We start from the raw sequence: 21,722 nt of genomic DNA, 5'->3' as shown, positions 1-21,722 counted from the left end.
TGAAGTTGAGGAGGAGATTAGGGGAAATTTGTGTCAAATATTCATAATCAGAAAAAACAAATTCCTGCAGTGACTATTTCTCAAAAATGTGTTTCATTCTGCCCTCCAAGTCTTGCTCCACATAAAGAAATGAGTAATTTAGTTTACTGAAGGTCTTCCGGAATCATGGTTAGTCATAGCATTGGTGCAGAGGTCTCTCATCTTTGCAAATCCTTTGCTTAATAATGTTATTATATAAAGTGTTGTGTATATTTCAATCTGCATTGGTTTTTATAAAGATCTACTCAGTTTTCTTTGAAATTCTCTTTCATCATTTCTTATGGCACAATAGCATCCAATATGTTAAATATACCATAATTTATTCAACCATTCCCCAAGTAAGGATACCTCCTTAGTTTTTAGTTCTTTACCACTACAAAAATAATTGCTATGAATATTCTAATTCACATGCCATCTTTCCCTCTCCTTTTGATCTCTTTGAAAATATCATCATATCGAAGTATATAGTGTACACAATTTTGTGACTTTCCTGGCATAGTTCCAAATTTCTTTCCAAAATGAATGAACCAGTTCATTAATGGACTTGTTTTTTTTGCAATTCCTTCCAGTGTGAAATTTTCCTTTTTAAGCCAACTTTCTCAATCTGATTGGTGTGATGTAGAAACTCAGAATTGCTTTAATTTGCATTTCTCTCATTAGTGATTTGAAGCATTTTTTCATATGACTTGACAGCTTGAATTTTTTCCTCAGTTGATTGTTTGTAGCTTTAAACATTTATTTATAGGTTAGATAATGGCTCTGTTGCCCCAAAACCAACTTAACCTGTCTCCATGAATTTATATTTTAGAGATGCACTAGAGCCTTGATATTTGTTAGTTTCATCTCCAGCTGGATGCTCAATGTGTTCTTGAGAGTTGAACCAGCTGCAAGATATCTGTCTGTACCAGACTGATAAACTGTTTTTGTAGCTGAGACCCTTGTAGATAAGCAGACCGTCACATCTTCATAGTCAAGCATTTCACAAGAAAAAATAATTCCATTTTTACTGTACTTCTTACTCCTGTTCTCCTTTTTCCTTTTGAAGTCTTTCCCCTCCCCTGCTGCTGTTTTTCTCCTCCTCTGTCCCTCCTAATTGAGAAAAGATTGCCCTTCATCTTCCCAGGAGACTTCCACTTTTTGTAACTCATAAATATTCAAGTTTCTGCCTGCATGACAGACTCCCTTGCACTTGGTATTAGGAGTTTTCACATACATATGCCTTTCTCTTATAATAAATAAAGTTACTTCCCAGGTCGTATGGAGTCATGATTTTTACTTAATAGCTCTTATTCTAAAAATTTTAAAACAGGACAGCGAGTTGGGGTAATGGATAGAGCCCCAGGCCTGAAGTCAGGAGGACTTGAGTTCAAATGTGGCCTCAGACACTTAATACTTCCTAGCTGTGTGACCCTGCGCAAGTCACTTAACCCCAATTGCCTCAGCATTAAATCAACAATTAGATGATTCAGACCAGTTTCAATGATCTTGTGAATGAAGAGAGCCATCTACACCCACAGAGAGGAAGGACTGTGGGAACTGAGTGTGGATCACAACATAGCATTTTTACTCTTTTTGTTGTTGTCTGCTTGCATTTTATTTTCTTTCTTATTTTTTTTCCTTTTTGGATCTGATTTTTCTTATGCAGCAAGATAATTGTATAAATATGTATGCATATATTGGATTTAACATATATTTTTTTACCATGTTTCACATATCTTGGATTACTTGTCATCTAGGGAAGGGAGTAGAGGGAAATGGGAGAAAAATTGGAACACAAGGTTTTGCAAGGGTTAATGTTGAAAAATTATCCATGCATATAGTTTGAAAATAAAAAGTTTAATTAAAACAACAACAACAACAAAACAAAACAAAACAAAGAAAGAGAGCCGGAACAATTGAAAAAAAAAAGTAAACCACTTAGGAGACCTTGAACAAAGAAATTTGCTACAAAGTTTTTTACCCCTAGTTGTTTCTTTTTTTAATCTTAGCTATAGCCAAATTGGTTGAATTCAGCAAAAATTCAATTTTTTTTTAATTATCAAATTATCTGTTTTATGTTCTGTGATCCTTTCTCTTATTTGGTTATGAACTTTCCCCCATTCATAGATTTGAAAATAAATTTCTTTTACACCTCTAATTTGTTTATGATTCTTCTAAATCAGAGGTGTTAAAGAGTATTAAGAAGAAGAAATTGGGAAATATTTAACAAAATAAATAAAAATACAGCATAACATAGATAATGTTAATTTGTGGTTTTCTAAGCAAGCAGCACTGGTCTAAGTCATATGCTCATTTGAAGCTCATCTTCCTATTATGAGTTAGATGGTGGTTTATACTACTTTCTGCCAAATTGCTTTCCAGTTTTCCTAGCAGTTTTTATGGAATGTGTGTTCTTTTAGTAACATAGAATTTATCAAAATTCCTTTTTTTTCCTATCAGTTCCTCTGATTACTTAACTCATTATTTCGATGATTACTGCTTTATAGTATAATTTGAGATATAATATTGCTAGGTCTTTTTGTTCCCTACTTTTAAAATTTCCTCTGAAATTTCTAGCTTATTATTCTCCAAATGAATTTCATTATTAACATTATTGTCATTATTATTACTGTTTTCAATTTACAAAATAATCCTTTAGTAGTTTAGTATGGTATTAAATGGGTAAATTAATGTAGATATTATTGTCCTTTTAAATTATACTGGCTTGGCCTACCCATAACCAATTAATATTTTCCCAATTATTTAGATCTCCTTTATTAAGAGTATTAGTTGTAGTCATTAGAGTTCCTTTGTCTGTATGTATTGACTATCGAGTATTTTATATATTTTATAGTTAATAAATGGAATTTCTTTTTCTCTCTTTACTGGATTTTATTGGTAATATATGGAATATTTATTTCAATCAAAATATCCACTTATTTCATTTATATAGTTAATTTTGTTGGCATATTCTATTTTTTAAAATACTTATTGGTAGTTTGGTTTTCCTCTTTTCAAAAGTCAAGATAGCTAATTATATTTTTGGAAAAGCTCTGAGTTTTATATATTAATTCAATTTTTCTTTTTATTTTGTTAATCTTTGCTTTCAGAATTTTTCTTTTTGTTATTATTGGGGTTTTTTATTTTGAGGGTTTGTTGTGAACACAAACTGTTAATCTCTCTTTTTTGAAGAAAGTATTCAGTGATATAATTTTTACTTTAAAGACTATTTGGTTCTATCCTCTCTTCAAAATTTGTCTTTTGTTTATTCATTCTTCCAATTTTATTTCCCGTATTAGGACTTCATATTAAAGCCTATCCCTCTGAGCTTCTGAAGAATAACTAATTCATTCACAATTGATCATCATGAAACATTGCTGATACTGTATACAATGTTTTAATGTTCTTCTGGTTCTGCCTACTTTCCTTTCCATCAGTTTCCATAAATGTTCCTAGCTTTCTCTGAAATCATCCTGCTCATCATTCCTCATAGCACAATAATTTTCCATTACAATCATATACCACAACTTTTCAGCTATTCTCCAATTATTCCCACCACAAAAAGAACTGCTACAAATATTTTTGTCCATATGGGTACTTTTCCCATTTTTTATGATCTCTTTGGGACATAAACCCAGTAGTGATATTGCTGGATCAAAAGATAGGAACAGTTTACCCTTTGGGCATAATTCCAAAGTATTCTCTAGAATGGTCTCATCAGTTCACAATTTGTAGCCCCATTTTTTCAACAAAATACATTCATCTTTGCTGCTTTCCTAATGCAACAATTTTAGAAAAAGCCAAAGAACTTACCTTTTATCTCTAAAACTAAGAGGCTTGAGGCAGCTAGGTGGTGTAGTGGATAGAGTACCAGCCCTCAAGTCAACATGACCTGAGTTCAAATCCGCCCTCAGACACTTAACACTTCCTAACTTCCTAAAGTGACCCTAGGCAAGTCACTTAACCCCAATTGCCTCAGCAAAAAAATACCAAAGCAAAAAAATGATGCCCTTTGTAAAAGGGACTATTTAATAGCCCCTTTAGAAGCACTTTAAATATGAACATTCCAAGTTTTCTTTGTAAATTTTCTTCAGATTTCTACTCTAGTATGGGAGCATAAAGAATTTGAAAAAAGCCTAATTTTTTAGTTTGGAGTCAGTGTGCTAATCTGATGAATCTCGACTCTGCATGGGTAATGACCTGGACTTCTTAGAGAGATCATCTCTCATCCATGGTCAAACCATCAAACAAAATCTTCTCATTTCCTTTTTCAGGTTAGAGCATCAAATGCTTGAATGTGATTAGAAATTACAACAGAGAGAAATATTAAGCCCTAAACTGAGGCAAATATTCCAGATAATTCTCCTAAGACACAGAAAGACTAGAAATTTCTGAGTGAATTTGCTGAAGCGTGCTGGCAGCATTCAGAGACAGTAAGACAGGGTCAGAGGTACAATCTTTGTGTCCTCTTAAGCAATAAGACTCGGAGGAAAATTTTCTAATTCACCATCTCTTAGTACATGTAAATATTAATAAGTTCCCCAAAGTACCAAACGTGAACCTTTAGGCAATATGGTTTGTTGCTTCTGCTTATCTAACCTGACATCTAATATATGGATTGATTTTCCTCAGCAGTCCGCAACCGAACACTGAGCAGGTATTGTTACAGGTAACCATGAGATCCTTCTCTGGGACATCAATAATGGAAGAGCCTTACAACCACTGTCTAGGTTGTATTCACCGCACAGAAAGACATGGATCTTTCAGTTTTGCCAAATAACAATCACCCTGACAAATTCCTGCAACTTGAAGTGAAATCTTTGGTAAAGAACTCTTCACTTCCTCAAACTAATTTCCCAATATTACCAGGTGGCAATTATCCAGCTGTGCAGCACTGGGATAATCTGGTCTACTCACAGGTAAGATACAGAGATATATAAAGTTAAGGGGTGCTTCTTTTTCTCTATCCTTATTATCAATTCTGTGTCTCTAAAGCATGTGGCTTTGAACGAAATGTGAAATATTGATCTTCAAAGTAACTTTTTTTGAAGGGTCTTGTTCTATAAACTACAGGTGCTTTCTATACTAACTAGCCTTATTTTTACAGAACAAAAGAATTTCATCCTAATCCTGTCTCAGACACTCACTAGTTACATGACTTTGGGAAAATCCTTAAGTCAACAGAGAAAATGATAGTGACAGGGTTAAAAATCAAATAGGATAATAGATGCAAAACCTTTTGTAAACATTCAAGTGTTACATAAATGTCTCTTGTTCCCCTTTTAGTCCTTCTTGTTCCCTGTTTTAGAATTTTGCAAATGCCTTTTCTTGATAGCCCTGATACACTTTTTAATGCTCATTTTAGCCTCTTTATCTAAATATCTGATATTTCAATATTTGGATAAAGCCTGACCATAGTAAAGAAAGCATCAAGAGTAAAAGAGGTTAAAAATGAACTTTTTCTTTTATTCATATTGAAAAGTATTTGAGCTATGTTAGGATATTAAGCTCATTTTTGAACAGTTTCCATTTTATTATCAAGTCTCTTGAAGGACATTTGATAACAGATTAACTTTTATAGCTGTAGAATCAAAGGAAAGAGAACAGAGAAATTCTTTTTTTGCCTAGGAAAATCTCAGAGGACAATTCAGCATTTTATTTTTTTTCCCCTAATTTTCTTTCTCTGTGGACGAATTAATAAACAAATAGCTATGGTAACTTTCTGAACACTAATACTATTAGATCACAAATAATATTTTATTTTATGAAGAAAGAATCAGTGAGGTTAAACATAAATTCATTAGAAAAAAAGACAAGACTTTCATTTCAGAACAGATAATTAATGATCTGAAAATCTGGGAAGCAATTATAGCTCCTGAAGTGATTTTAATTCTCAGAATTAAAAACAACAACAACAACAAAACATTTATTACCCATGACTTCTTGTATTTAGTATAGCCTTAGAGATATATTGGTAGACTTTTCATTGTCTTTATCACGAAAATTCAAATTGAGACATGTATTATTAACTATTTCCTCCACCTGCCTGTATTTTTATTTGGTATAGTCTACTATAACAACTGACTTTCAAAATTTTCTTCAGTGAACTTTTCTACTTTTCTTACAAACCACCTTTTTATGTTAGACAAATGAAATACTATTTCTCCCTGTTATTCATTCTTGTCTATATTTCAAATTGAAATAATCCACAATCCATTCAAGAAAACTTAGTCTTCTTTCACGATGAAGTTTGTTCGGAGAAAATGTTTTTGATAAATTTCATTGCATGTATTAAAAAATACTGGTGCAATAATTTGTACTAAGATCTGACATTTTCTTGCTAGCTGGAAAATTATAATGAATGCTTTGTAGAATAATAATAGTCCTTGGCATTAATAAAAAGGTTATATATTTTTAATCATTTAAATCAGTAGATAGGTATTTTGTATAGGATTAATAATATCAGGTTCTATTTAAAATGTCTTTTTTGTTGTTGTTTTAATTGAACTATGCTCACATAATCATTTTATTCTGAAGAGAATTTATTTGCTTATAGAAGCCTCCCACATTAAACATGAATCTTTCTTGACTTCAGCTTTCTTATTTGAAAAGAGAAAAAGTTGTATTCAATAACATTTGTAGTCCCTTTTATGTTTTTCTATGTATTTAATACTTAACACAGTATAATCAATAGGAAATTTGCCACTGAAATAATAGCATTTTATAAATTTGTAAATGTGGTTGAAGAAGGTATTAAATGTTATCTATTCTAGATCCAATTTAAAGGATGAAACTTTTTTTTCTTTACTAAGGCAATTGGATGACTTGCCAGCGTCACACAGGTAGGAACTGTTCAGTGTCTGAGGTCAAATTTGAACTCAAGTCCTCCTGACTTCAGGGCTGGTGCTCTATCCACTGCGCCACCTAGCTGCATCCATGAAATACTCTCTTAATCACATATGAAGAAATTGAGACTCAGTAGAGTCAAAAGTAAGAATATATTCTCCAACTAGGACTTTACCAATTTCTGAAAACACAATATAGAATAAAGGAAAGATCATAGACCTGAGAGTCAAGATATCTGGATTTAAGTCCCTCTGTAACATTCACCTTCCTACCTATCTATCATTTATCTATCCACCTTGATAGTGGACCAGCCTATAGATACTATTCCTTAGTGTCTGTGCAGAAATTCATATCTGGTTTCAGTTTACTGCGTGCCATGTTTGGCACTGGGTTTTGCATGGTATTATGACTGGGTTTCCTAACTGACTGCTGAGCAAAAGGAACTGATGACTTGGGGATTTTACAAATACCAGCGATTAGGTTCCTGAAATACTCTTTTCTTTTTGACTCAGAATGATGCAAATTTTTCGAGTCTCCTCCTGAGAGTCATAGAAATGATTCTTTGTTATCACACCATGGCAAGTTTTTGTTTCATCTAAGAAGACATCAGAAGGCTTACAACCTCTGGAAGCATGAGCTGTCCCTCCTCACTTGTGCTTTGGCCATGTCCTCCCTGTGTGTATTTCTCTCCAGATTTCTTTCATAGCTGAGTAGAGGATGGATCAGAATAAGGAGAGGCTTGAGACAAGGAGACCAGTCAGAAGACTATTTTAATAGTTTAGGCCTGAGGTTGAGGTCCTATAGCAGGCTCTTGGCAGTGTTTGAAAACATAATGATATATATGAAAGATGTTGTGAAACAGACTTGGCAAGTGACCAAATATCCGGAGTCTAAGAGGATCAGGAATAAAAGTTGACACATGTGTGGATCAAGAGCTCCTCTCAAAATAACATCACTGGTACTTCTTTCATGGAAGACTTCAACACTGATACAACCTGAAATATCCTTATTTTTAAATTCCTCAACTTTCTTATTTCCCAAGACCTGAGTCTCTATCCCACCTCAGCTAGAAAGTCAAAACTTTGATTTTGTCATCACTTCAAAATTCATCACTTCCATATTCATAAAGTCTGAAATTCCTTGATCTGATCACAATCTGATGTCATTATACCTCTCCTATCTTGCAAGTCCAAGCCTTGTTCGTTAGTCTCATAACTCCCAAATCCTTGACCTTTTAGCTCTCTCCCAGGCCTCCCTTATTTTGATTCCCTGGTAAACCAGTTCAACTCTGTGCTGTTTTTTGCTCTTGGATCCTTTGCCTCATTTCTTTGGTCTTGCTTTTCAAAGTCTCAGTCCTTGATTATTCCTGCTTTTGTTCCCAGTCATCTGCTACCTAGTAAAGCTGGAGAAAATCATGAAACCATGATTATGACTCAATCCAGTACAAAATTATCTTTACAAAATGTCAACTGCCATTGTCGCAATAAAGAAATTTTTTTATAAACCCCTCATTGTATTGATATCCCACTTAACAGAGCAACTTTTCCAAACCTTTTCAATATTCCTTAACCTCCTATGGCACCTTTTTCCTTCACCCTCTCATCCGAGGACCTTAACACAAATTTTGTGTTAAAAAAAAAAAAGAGAGCATTCAATTCTTCAACAATGAGATGATTCAGACCAGTTCCAATGGTCTTGTGATGAAGAGAGTCATCTGCACCCAGAGAGAGGATTGTGGGAACTGAGGGAGGATCACAATATAGCATTCTCACTCTTTTTGTTGTTTGCTTGCATTTTATTTTTTTTTTTCTGGTTTGATTTGATTTTTCTTGTGCAGCAAAATAATTGTATAAATATGTATGCATATATTGGATTTAACATATATTTCTACCATGTTTAACATATACTGGACTTCTTGCCATATAGGGGAGAAAGAGAGAGAGAGGAATTGGGACACAGTTTAGCAAGGGTTCATACTGAAGAATTACCCATGCATATGTTTTGAAAAATAAAAAGCTTTAATAAAGAAAAAATGAGGGGCAGCTAGGGGGCACGATGGATAGAGCACCAGCCCTGAAGTCAGGAGAACCTGAGTTCAAATCTTCCTAACTGTGTGACCCTGGGCAAGTCACTTAACTATAATTGCCTCAGCAAAATAAAACAAACCAAAAAATGAGATCATTAACTGAGAGCTTCTTCTCTCTTCCTTTTCATCACATTTTCCAAGTGCCTTCTGCAAATATCTACTTTCCCCTTTGTTTCAGGTGACTATGTAGCTCATTTCTTTGACATCCCTACTTTCTCATTTATCTTTAACTTTCTCTGTCTAAAGTCTGTATCCATATCATCTGCAAGTCTCCTGAAGTCTCCTCCCTCCTCAAATCTCTCACTGGATTCTTTCATTCCTAATAGCTATCATTCTAAATTTCTCCTCTCCTTCTTGGCTAAACTTCTTAAGAATGCTGTTTTCAATTGATACCTTCATTCTTTTTATAACTCTCAGTAGTTTATTTAGCTTTGGACCTCATCATTTAATTGAAATCTCTCTCTTTTAAGTTACCAGCGATATCATTTTTCTGCAGATTTTGATACAATCTGTCATCTCTTCTCTTTGATATTTTCTTCAATTTGGTATTGCTTTTTCCAGGTTTTCCTCCTACCTATCTTCTCCATCTCTTTTGCTAGCTCCATTCTCTGCTTTGTTCTTTTCTACCACTATACAATCCCAGATGGTAGGTTTATCAACTCTCATGTATTCAATTATTATCTCTATTTTGGTGATCCCAAGATATTTTATTCGCCACTAAAATCTCTTCTCATGTCCAGTCTTGAATTTCCAACTGCATGAAGGTATTTTTGCATGGAGGATTCATATTTGTGTTGGCTTACAGCAGGGATGCATCCAGTAGACAAAGGAGATCAAAGATTAGTGAGAGATGAGGATGATAGAAGGGACAATCTTCTGAAGACTTGATGGGATAGATCACTTATGCATCTAGAGCGGTTTGCCTTGGTAAGGAGAAGGGCCACATGTTCATGAGGAAGGAGCAGTGGAGGATATAGCAGAGGAAAACTGAGTAATGTAATATGAAAAGAGTTAGAAGGGGTTCCCAGTAAATGGCCTCAAATTTTTCAGTGAAATATGAAACACAGTTCTCATCTGAAAGTTTAGGATGGAAGAGGGAGCTATGAGAGGTTTGAAAGGGGATGAAAAAGTTTGGAAAAGCCAATGTGGTGAGTGCAATAGTGAATCAGTTGGAAGGTGAAAGATTAAAGCATTGCCTTGAGGGCCCAACTTAAATAATGTCACATAAATAGATGGTGAATATAATTAATGCAGGTAAGTTAGGTTAGTAGCTTATGAAAGAACTTCTCTATGATTTTTCCATTAGTGATTTCAGCAGTTTCTATGGGTTCAATTGACATCTATATGCAGATTGTTCTCAGAGTTTTATATCTAATCATAGTCTCTATCCTGAGTTCTAAATGCTCATCACTTATAAATCAGTTTAATATTTTAAACCAAATGTTCCATAAGCATCTTGATTATGCACGTCCAAACTCCCTCCACATACCCCCCAATCTCACCACTTTTCTGAGCCCTGTTATTATTATTATTATTTTGGCTGAGGCAATTGGGGTTAAGTGACTTGGCCAGGGTCACATAGCCAGGAACTGTTAAGTGTCTGAGATCAGATTTGAACCCAGGTCCTCCTGACTTCAGGACTGGTACTTCATCCACTGTACCACCTAGCTGCCCCTGCCTTATTACTCTTAAGAGCAATCAGGTTCTATATAACTCTGTAAGTGGGGTGAGCTAAAAAAACAGCTAAGAAAGCAGAAGAAACACAGAGGCAGATGACGAAATATAAAAGAAAGACTAAAAGTTTGAATATAAAGTTTAAGTAAAAAGCCAGCTTAAAGGAGGACATACCAGCAAAAAATGTCACAACAAAGAAAGAATGATTAAAACTTCAAAAGAGTCCAGCATATCATAAACAAGTATTTTACCATGAAGGAAAATTCTCTAGTGAAAAAGAAAAAGAATCAAGGGAAGTTAGGAACTATGTGACAAAACTACAAAACACTTTCCACACAAATAAAGTCAGCTCTAAACAATTGGAAAAATATTAAATGCTCTTGGATAGGTCGAGCAAATATAATAAAGATGACAATACTACTTAAACTAATCTATTTATTTAGTGCTATACCAATCAAATGCTCCAAAAAATATTTTAATGACCTAGAAAAAATAACAACAAAATTCATCTGGAAGAACAAAGGTCAAGAACTAATGAAAAAAAAATCAAATGAAGGTGGCCTAGCTATACCAGATCTAAAACTATATTATAAAGCAGTGGTCACCAAAGCCATTTGGTATTGGCTAAGAAACAGACTAATCAGTGGAATAGGTTAGGTTCAAAGGACAAAACAATCCAGTGTTTGACAAACCCAAAGACCCCAGCTTTTGGGATAAGAATTCATATTTGACAAAAACTGCTGGGAAAATTGGAAATTAGTATGGCAGAAACTAGGCATTGACCCACATTTAACACCATACACCAAGATAAGATCAAAATGGGTTCATGACCTGGGCATAAAGCATGAGATTATAAATAAATTAGAAGAACATAGGATAGTTTACCTCTTAGACCTGTGGAGGAGGAAGGAATTTGTGACCAAGAAGAACTAGAGATCACAAAATAGAAAATTTAGATTATATCAAGTTAAAAAGTTTTTGTACAAACAAAACTAATGCAGACAAGATTAGAAGGGAAACAATAAACTGGGAGAACATTTTTACAGTCAAAGATTCTGATAAAGGTCTCATTTCCAAAATATATAGAGAATTGACTCAAATTTATAAGAAATCAAGACATTCTCCAATTGATAAATGTTCAAAGGATATGAACAGACAATTTTCAGATGAAGAAATGGAAACTATTTCTAGCCATATGAAAAGATGTTCCAAATCATTATTGATCAGAGAAATGCAAATTAAGACAACTCTGAGATACCACTACACACCTGTCAGATTGGCTAGAATGACAGGGAAAGATAATGCGGAATGTTGGAGGGGATGTGGGAAAACTGGGACAGTGATACATTGTTGGTGGAATTGTGAATACATCCAGCCATTCTGGAGAGCAATTTGGAATTATGCCCAAAAAGTTATCAAACTGTGCATACCCTTTGATCCAGCAGTGTTTCTACTGGGCTTATACCCCAAAGAGATACTAAAGAAGGGAAAGGGACCCACATGTGCAAGAATGTTTGTGGCAACCCTTTTGTAGTAGCCAGAAACTGGAAACGGAGTGGATGCCCATCAGTTGGAGAATGGCTGAATAAATTATGGCATATAAATGTTATGGAATATTATTGTTCTATAAGAAATGACCAGCAGGATGATTTCAGAGAGGCCTGGAGAGACTTACATGAACTGATGCTGAGTGAAATGAGCAGGACCAGGAGATCATTATACACTTCAACAACAATACTACATGATGATCAATTTTGATGGACGGGGCTCTCTTCAACAATGAGATGAACTAAATCAGTTCCAATGTTCAACAATGAAGAGAACCAGCTACACCCAGTGAAAGAACTATGGGAAATGAGTGTGGACCACAACATAGCATTTCTACTTCTGTTTTTGTTCGCTTGCATTTTTGTTTTCCTTCTCAGGTTATTTTTATCTTATTTCTAAATCCGATTTTTTCTTGTGCAGCAAAATAACTGTAAGGATATGTGTGTGTGTGTGTGTGTGTATTGTATTTAACATATTCTTTAACATGTTTAACATGTATTGGACTACCTGACATCTAGGGGAGGGAGTGGTTGGAAAGAGGGGAAAAGTTGGAACAGAAGGTTTTGCAAGGGTCAATGCTGAAAAATTACCCATGCATATATATTGTAAATAAAAAGCTATAATAACAAAAAGAAAAAGAAAAAGAATCCTGGAGACTCTGTGGGGATCAGGGAACAATAGCAAGAAGCTCTAGAACATTTTTTTAAAAGAAACTTATTTGTAGGCCTGTTGCTTGCTACCCTCAAATACAAGTTGATAATCTGGAAATAATGAATCAGAGAGCTAGGTTTAAAAAAACAAACAACTTTTTACAAATATAAATATTCACCAATAATGTATGTTGATGGATAAGAAAAGCTTTTCAGGGAGATGAATCCAAATTGAGAATAACAATGGGCAAAGCATTAAATAGTCTTGTGGTAGGAGCTTACACTTTTATTCCTGCCTTTGAGAAAACTGATTTATTGGAGACCCTTACTCAAACTCCAATCAGTATTAATTAGTCCATTATGATTTTTATGGAGGGCAATGATTGTTAGTACTTACTCATTTAGTAATGCTTATCTAGTCAATCATCCAATAATGAGTATAAGAATAAGTCATTCATAGTTTGTATAAGAAAACAGAATCTGATAAAGAAACTTTTTGCATACCTCATGCTGATATTACAGAAATTATCTGTGTATCAGACATGAGGCCTACTTATGTAATTGCAGTACCAAAGGAACACTGATATAAGGGGGCAGCTAGGTGGAGCAGTGGATAGAGCACCAGCTCTGAAGTCAGGAGGACCTGAGTTCAAATCTAATCTCAGACACTTAACTCTTCCTAGCTGTGACCCTGGGCAAGTCACTTAACCCCAATTGCCTCAGGGGGAAAAAAAGAATACTGACACAAAGCATCCCTAATCTGTTTCCCCACATTCCATGCTAGTCTGATGGAAAGCCCTTAAGTCTCTTGGGGATAAACATCTCCCTTGGCTCATTTATCTCATGATCAGTGTAATGTGCCATACCTGCTTGCCCAACCAGAGTGTGGATCATCCATCTCATGGAAGAAATATTGCCTGCACTGCCCATCTTGCTGACGCTATGTTTTAATTTATGGATTATAGAGTAATCAATAAGTTGTTGTTCTATTTTTAGCATATTTGTAACCCTATAAAAATATAAAGCCCTGAAGGAAGATGGTCTCAGATTGTGAGGAAGATCTGAGGTCCACTTTATTAGACAGAACCATCGACTTTTTAATAAAATGCCATTGGCTCAGACTTTTGCCTCAGTCTCTCTTGCTGGAGATGTGATCATTTTAATCTCTGTACCTTCTAGAGATAAAGAATTGATACAAATACTAATAATAACATTTAGAGTCTCCAAATACAAAGCATAAGTTGATAGTGCTTTTCTTTGTGTACACATGTCACTAATTTCACACTTCTTGGTGATATCTGCAGTTATCTTGGGCCAATACAATCTCTTTTCTTACTTGCCAGAGGTTCCTCTCTTTCCCAAAGCATAATTTTCATAAAGCATTCAAGGCTATTGAGTAGTATGTATATATTGGATAGCATAGCTACTTTCTAATTCAGTGCATGGAATCATTTATAATCTGATGCAATGTTCCAACTTCTTGCATTGTCTCAGAATAAAATGCCTTCTGTTGACTTGATTATAAGAATTTTTGGATCAATTCTTTGCTATTTTGGCTTGTATTACTTTTCTTAATCCTTCATTAGCCATCTGTTCTCATTATTAATGAGACACTTCAGGCAAGGAAGATTGGTTCAATGAAACAAGGATAACATATGCATTTGGCAAATTGTCTAGTGGAAATCCCAAGTTCTCAATTGCACTTCCACTCAGCTCCATAGGTATCATAGATAACTTTCTTCAAGTATCACTACAACTTTACTGTTAGCCACATGACTAATATGGAAATATTTGCATGATTGAACATGTATAACATATCCAATTACTTGCTTTCTCAGTGAGGGGAAAAGGTAGAAGAAAGGGAGGAAATTTGAAACTCAAGATTTAAAAAAAAAGGAATGCTAAACATTTTAACATGTAATTAGAGAAAAAAACAAAATATTAAATAAATAATCTTTTAAAACTATTTGTAGTGTTATATGAAATGCTGAATAGGTTTTTTTGCTTTTGTGGTAAAATTGTTAGTGCTGGAACGACTACTAAACTTAAACCAAAATTCCAAACCAAAAGTTTAAAACCAGGGAAGGTTTATTTAATTAACCAGAAGTTCTCCCAAGGAACAAAAGGACAGAGTTTATATCACTTTCAATTTAGGCAGAGGTAAATTGAGTTTGGACTAGTCAAGGCCTTATGCTGGGAGCTTATAGAATGGAAATAGGGAATGTGATATTCCTTGATTGGACAGGGCAGGGTGGGGATAGTAATAAGAAAGGATTTTCTTAATATTAAACTGGTTCTTGTAACCTCACCCTTATAGATAGGAGTGTCCTTGGCTGTTTTAGCATTAAAAAAAAAAGTCACAGCAGACAGGGTGGGGGCTGCAATGCAAATAGGTCCAGTGCAAATTAGAGAAACTGCAGACAAAATGGAGTTGCTTTATCTTTCTCTCTTACCCACATTTCTCCCTTTGAAACTATAATAGTCTCACATTAAAATGACAAAATTCCCAAATCAGTATCAATCCAAGCAGAAATAATAAGCAGCTCATGGACTAGGTTACAAATCCATGCTATACATAGAATAAGCAAAATTTCAGTAGAATAAATAAAGAAATCCAGTACAGCTGTAGCTTTAGAGTTGTTGAAACCTTTGGCGGTGTCCATGATCTTCAGCTGTCTGGCAATTACCTCCATGTATTTCTCAAGCATCTGTGTGTGTATCAGGGCAGATTTGTGAAGATATTTCCTTGACCAGTTCCAGATTACAGGTCACTTGTGAAGATTCTCTAGCTAATGTTGCTAAAACCTACTAAGATTTTTGTTGTTTAGTCATTTCAGTTTTGTCTGACCCATTTGGGGTTTTTTTGGCAAAGATACTGGAGTGGTCTGCCATCGCCTTCTTCATTTTACAAATGAGGAAACTGAGGTAAACAAGGTTAAGTAACTTGCTTAAGATCACACAGACTAGTGTCTGATGGCACATTTTAATTCAGGTTCTTCATGATTCTGGTTCTGATACTCTATCCAATGGGCCACTTGCCTGCTAGTGATAAGCCAGCATAATTTAGTAATACCTGTCAAAATCTAATCAGATTGAACTTCTAGTACTTTGTTCATGTGGTATAAACCAGTTCTTGATGAGGTTTAGACTTAGGGAACCAAAATGAAATTAGGGTTTCTGGTGGTCAGGGAGTTAAATGATAAGGTCTAGTGGCAGGTTTGGGGTTCAGGGAACCAAATGGAGAGTTTTGGCTCCCCTGCAACCCCTTGGGATTCAGCGCAAGGATAGGGAGTTTCAAGGACTCCCTTTTGGCGGCACGGAGGTTCTCTGTAAAAGAATTTACAGACCCAAAAACCTAGATTGATAAAAAAGGTTTATTATGGGGATTAAAAATCCTGACAGAGAGGCATAAAGTTGTAATGCTGGAGAAAGTGAGGCAGGATAGAAATTAGACAACAATTTAATAGTTTATTAAATGGAGAGATTTACTGGGACCAAATGATTCATGTTTGGTGCCAGGGCTGAATGAAACTATCGTCTCAAAGAATCCAGTCCTGAGTATTGGAACAGCAAGATTCTTTTATAGGATAACAAAAACAATGATATAATGGGGGAGATACCTAGATGGGGATAATCTAATGGGGGAGGCACCTAGGATGATATAATGAAAGGAGGTACTGGAGAGGTCACTGATATTGTAATGACATCTAAAATGGATAAACCTTTATCCTGTCAAATATTAAGAAGGAATGACTATAGCCTAAAGATATAAAACCTTTATCTCATCAACCATTAAGAGGGAAAGGTTATAATCTGAGGCAGAGTAACTAAATAGGACAATTGGAAGAACTGGGGCAGAATATTAAAAGGGAACTGTGGCACAACAATTCTGGTTAGGGAAATAGGTGAGGGTAAAGAGAGGATGACACTGGAAAGAGTATTCCAGTGGACAGAGGCCCTTGGCATGCCAAGCATAGAGCTGGCATGTTTGGAACCTCTGCAAAGAGAGGGTTTTAGTTTGGCTGTTTTATAATGAGAGCTTTGGCTACAAGCTGAAGGGGGTTTGAGGGTGGAGTCCCAAGTTGGCTCATTGCTGGGTTTCAGCTTGAGCTGGAATTTGAATTGAATTCAATGAGTTTCAGGACTGAGCTGACCCTACCCAGTTAACTAGGATGAAACTGTTTGTCCCTTGGGGTAGGGTCCCTCACTGAGGCAAATTTTTTTTTTTAATAGCTTTTTATTTACAAGTTATATGCATGGGTAATTTTATAGCATTGACAATTGCCAAACCTTTTGTTCCAATTTTTCCCCTCCTTTCCCCTACCCCTTCTCCCAGATGGCAGGTAGATCAATACATGTTAAATATGTTAAAGTACAAATTAAATACAATATATGTATACATATCCAAACCGTTATTTGCTGTACAAAAAGAATCAGACTTTGAAATAGTGTACAATTAGCCTGTGAAGGAAATCAAAAATGCAGGCGGACAAAAATAGAGGGATTGGGAATTCTATTTGGTTCATCTCATTGTTGAAGAGGGCCACATCCATCAGAATTGATCATCATATAGTATTGTTGTTGAAGTATATTATGATCTCCTGTTTCTGCTCATTTCACTCAGCATCAGTTCGTGTAAGTTTCTCCAGGCCTTTCTGAAATCATCCTGCTGGTCATTTCTTACAGAACAATAATATTCCATAATATTCACATACCACAATTTACCCAGCCATTCTCCAATTGATGGGCATCCACTCAGTTTCCACCTTCTAGCCACTACAAACAGGGCTGCCACAAACATTCTTGCACATACAGGTCCCTTTCCCTCTTTAAAATCTCTTTGGGATACAAGCTCAGTAGAAACACTGCTAGATCAAAGGGTATGCACAGTTTGATAACTTTTTGAGCATAGTTTCAAATTGCTCTCCAGAATGGCTGGATGTATTCACAATTCCACCAACAATGTATAAGTGTCCCTGTTTTCCCACATCCCCTCCAACATTCTTCATTATCTTTCCCTGTCATTCTAGCCAATCTGACAGATGTATAGTGGTATCTCAGAGTTATCTTAATTTGCATTTCTCTGATTAATAATGACTTGGAGCATCTTTTCATATGGCTAGAAATAGTTTCAATTTCTTCATCTGAGAATTGTCTGTTCATATCCTTTGACCATTTAATTGAGGCGGAGTTGAAGGAGATCTTTTTCAAGGATTTTCAGACTTTGGGGATCCCCTCTTCATTCTGATCTCATCGAGAAAACCTTATGAATAACAGAGCTATAGAAAGAACACAAGTATGCTGCCCAATAAGATACCTTATATCTGTATTCCATTATCTCAATTCAGAAATCTTGAGTATTGCAATAACAAGATTCATTATTTTTAAAAATATAGTTTTATCTGCTGTGGCTAGAGAATTTTTTTTTTCTGAGAAATTTTTTTATGAAAAGAAGAAGGTAATACTTGTTTTCATTTCAGGAAAGAGCCATAATTTGCTTTTTGGAAAAGCCAATAACATAAACAAATTTCCACATTTTTCACATTGCGTCATATCCAGGTTCAGAATTAAGCAGGTGAGAATTAAGGACAATTATTTTTATTTTTTATTAAAGTTTTTTTTATTTTTCAAAACATATACATGGATAATTCTTTTACATTAAACCTTGCAAAACTTTGTGTTCCAATTTCTCCTTCCTTCCTCCACCTCTCCCCTAGATAGTAAGTAATCTAATATATGTTAAACATGGTGGAACAAGATATTTGTATAATTATCTTGCTGTACAAAAGAAATCAAATCAAACCTGAAAAAAGTGAGAAAGAAAATAAAATGCAAGCAAACAACAAAAAAAAGTGAAAATGCTATGTTATGATCCACACTAAGTTCCCCTAGTCCTCTCTCTGGGTGTAAATGGCGCTCTTCATCACATCATTGGAACTGGTCTGAATCATCTCATCATTGAAGAGAGCCATGTCCATTGGAATTGATTGCTATTGCCATGTACAATATTCTCTTGGTTCTACTCATTTCATTCAACATCAGTTCATGTAAGTCTCTCCAAGCTTCTCTGAAATCATCCTGTTGGTCCTTTCTTATAGAACAATAATATTCCATAACATTCATATACCATAACTTATTCAACCATTCTCCAACTGATGGGCATCCCTTCAGTTTCCAGTTTCTAACTACTACAAAGAGGGCTGCCACAAACATTCTTGCAGATCTCTTTGGGACATAGGCCCAGTAGTAACACTACTGGGTCAAAGGGTATGTATAATTTGTTAGCTTTTTGAACATAATTCCAAATTGTTCTCCAGAATGGCTGGACCTGTATACAGTTCCACCAACAATGTATCAGTGTCCCAGTTTTCCCATATCCCCTCCAACATTTGTCATTATCTTTTCCTGTCATCTTAGCCAATCTGAGAGGTGTGTAGTGATATTTCAGAGTTGTCTTAATTTGTATTTCTCTGATCAATAGTGACTTAGAGCGCCCTCTCATATGACTACAAGTGGTTTCAATTTCTTCATCTGAAAATTGTCTGTTTCATATCCTTTGACCATTTATCAATTGGAGAATGGCTTGAATTCTTATAAATTTGAGTCAATTCTCTATATGAATGAATTCTCCATAAAAATGAGACCTTTATTAGAACCCTTGAATGTAAAAATGTTTTCCCAAAAACATTCCTTTTTAAAAGGAAATAATAAAATAGGGAAACTTGAATCAGACAACCAAGCACTTAAGGCTAATTATCTATTGGGCAATAACTCTATAAACATATTCTTGGAAAAATGGCCCTTCTCACTATTCTGTGCTGGCTTGATCTTTTGATAATCATAGGAGGGATGAGGGGGTGGAGTGAGAGAGGCTAGAGAACTTCATTTAGCCTCAGGATGAGGAGGAGAAAAGTGTGGAGATTCTGAATTCTAGAATCAAAGAAAGATCTTTGGCAAAACTTCTGGCAGTTTTGTCCATCTCCTTCACTTCTCCTTCTAAAGATCAAGGACTTTTGCTTATCCTGACTCTGGCTGATTCTGAGGCCTCCAGGGAGCTAGTCCAGATGACTTCACAGAAACTGAGTTCAAAGAATCTTATCTTTGCATATGAAAAGTCATCTTATCCACTTTCATAGCCACTTATCCAAGGGTAGCAGTTCTTGGATGATGCTCCCTTTGAGCAGCTCTTGACATTTTCCTCAAAAGGTGAAATGTTTTAGACTTAATGATAATTCAAATATTTATACCTAAATTAAAACACAGAACAATCTCAAATTATAGTCCCTAGATATTTTACCTCAAGTAAGTTTCACTAATCATAGCTTATGGCTAGTTACAGTTATTATTATTTTTTATGTTATTGCAATAGCAGTTAATAATAAAAAATTTACCAGTCCTTTCCAAAAAAGTTCATCCAACATCCTTTTATTTTTTTTCTTTGTTGAGTTTATACTCAGTGTATTGTAAAAAGCAATCATTAGAAACTAAAAAAAAAAAAAAAAAAAAATCACATTCTGGAATTCCATATGAATAGTGAATATATAACTCAAAACCTAAAGCAACTCTAGCTATTTTAAGGTATAATCTCATAATTTTCACTATCACAAATCATCATAAAATCATTTCTATGTTATAAACAAACATAAATTATCCTTCCACATTGTCAGTGAATGTTTGTGATGGAAGGGGGATCCTATTTTCTTAGTAAATCATTTCATTATTTAAGGATTTCATAACAATTAGGAATGTCTGTCACAAAGTCAAAAAAATTTTGTGACTTTGCCTAAGCAGATGGTGCCAAGCAATCTGAGAAGTTTACAGATAGGGAAATTTTACAAGGTTTTTTTCCTTCTACTTTTCCCACATAATATAATCTTCTTTTAAAAACATACCCAATTAAATACTTTTGACATTATAACAATAATCTCTACTATAATATTTTCACAACATCCAGATCAAAGGGAGTTGTGATGCAATGAAACAGTTGCTACATCTTCTTTTTTTTTTTAGAATGTATTTTATTTTTTATTTTTATTTTTTTAATTTTTAAATAACTTTTTATTGATAGAACCCATGCCAGGGTAATTTTTTACAGCATTATCCCTTGCATTCACTTCTGTTCCGATTTTTCCCCTCCCTCCCTCCACCCCCTCCCCCAGAATGCAAGCAGTCCTTTACATGTTGAATAGGTAACAGTATAACCTAGATACTATATATGTGTGCAGAACCGAACAGTTTTCTTGTTGCACAGGGAGAATTGGATTCAGAAGGTATAAATAACCCGGGAAGAAAAACAAAAATGCAAGCAGTTTATATTCATTTCCCAGTGTTCTTTCTTTGGGTGTAGCTGCTTTTGTCCATCTTTGATCAATTAAAGCTCTCTTTATCGAAGAGATCCACTTCCATCAGGATATATCCTCAAACAGTATCGTTGTTGAGGTATATAATGATCTCCTGGTTCTGCTCATTTCACTTAGCATCAGTTCATGTAAGTCTCGCCAGTCCTCTCTGTATTCATCCTGCTGGTCATTCCTTACAGAACAATAATATTCCATAACATTCATATACCACAATTTACTCAACCATTCTCCAATTGATGGGCATCCATTCATTTTCCAGCTTCTAGCCACTACAAACAGGGCTGCCACAAACTTTTTGGCACATACAGGTCCCTTTCCCTTCTTTAGTATTTCTTTGGGGTATAAGCCCAGTAAAAACAATGCTGGATCAAAGAGTATGCACAGTTTGATAACTTTTTGAGCATAGTTTCAAATTGCTCTCCAGAGTGACTGGATGTGTTCACAATTCCACCAACAATGTATCAGTGTCCCTGTTTTCCCACATCCCCTCCAACATTCTGCATTAGCTTTCCCTGTCATCTTAACCACTCTCACAGGTGT

General features: G+C 35.0%; 1 protein-coding gene across 1 annotated transcript in view; it reads left to right on the top strand.

The window, feature by feature from the left end:
* The first annotated feature begins 4,772 nt into the window (after positions 1–4,772).
* The window catches only part of MINAR2 (membrane integral NOTCH2 associated receptor 2), a 33,257-nt gene continuing 16,307 nt past the window's right edge, over positions 4,773–21,722 (top strand). The window contains exon 1 of the mRNA XM_051994289.1: positions 4,773–4,937. Within this exon, the coding sequence (XP_051850249.1) occupies positions 4,773–4,937 (165 nt within the window). The remainder of the gene's footprint in view (positions 4,938–21,722) is intronic.

Source organism: Antechinus flavipes, chromosome 1, assembly GCF_016432865.1.
Source record: "Antechinus flavipes isolate AdamAnt ecotype Samford, QLD, Australia chromosome 1, AdamAnt_v2, whole genome shotgun sequence".
NCBI classification, from domain to species: Eukaryota; Metazoa; Chordata; class Mammalia; order Dasyuromorphia; family Dasyuridae; genus Antechinus; species Antechinus flavipes.
This window is presented reverse-complemented; position numbering and strand designations above follow the sequence as displayed.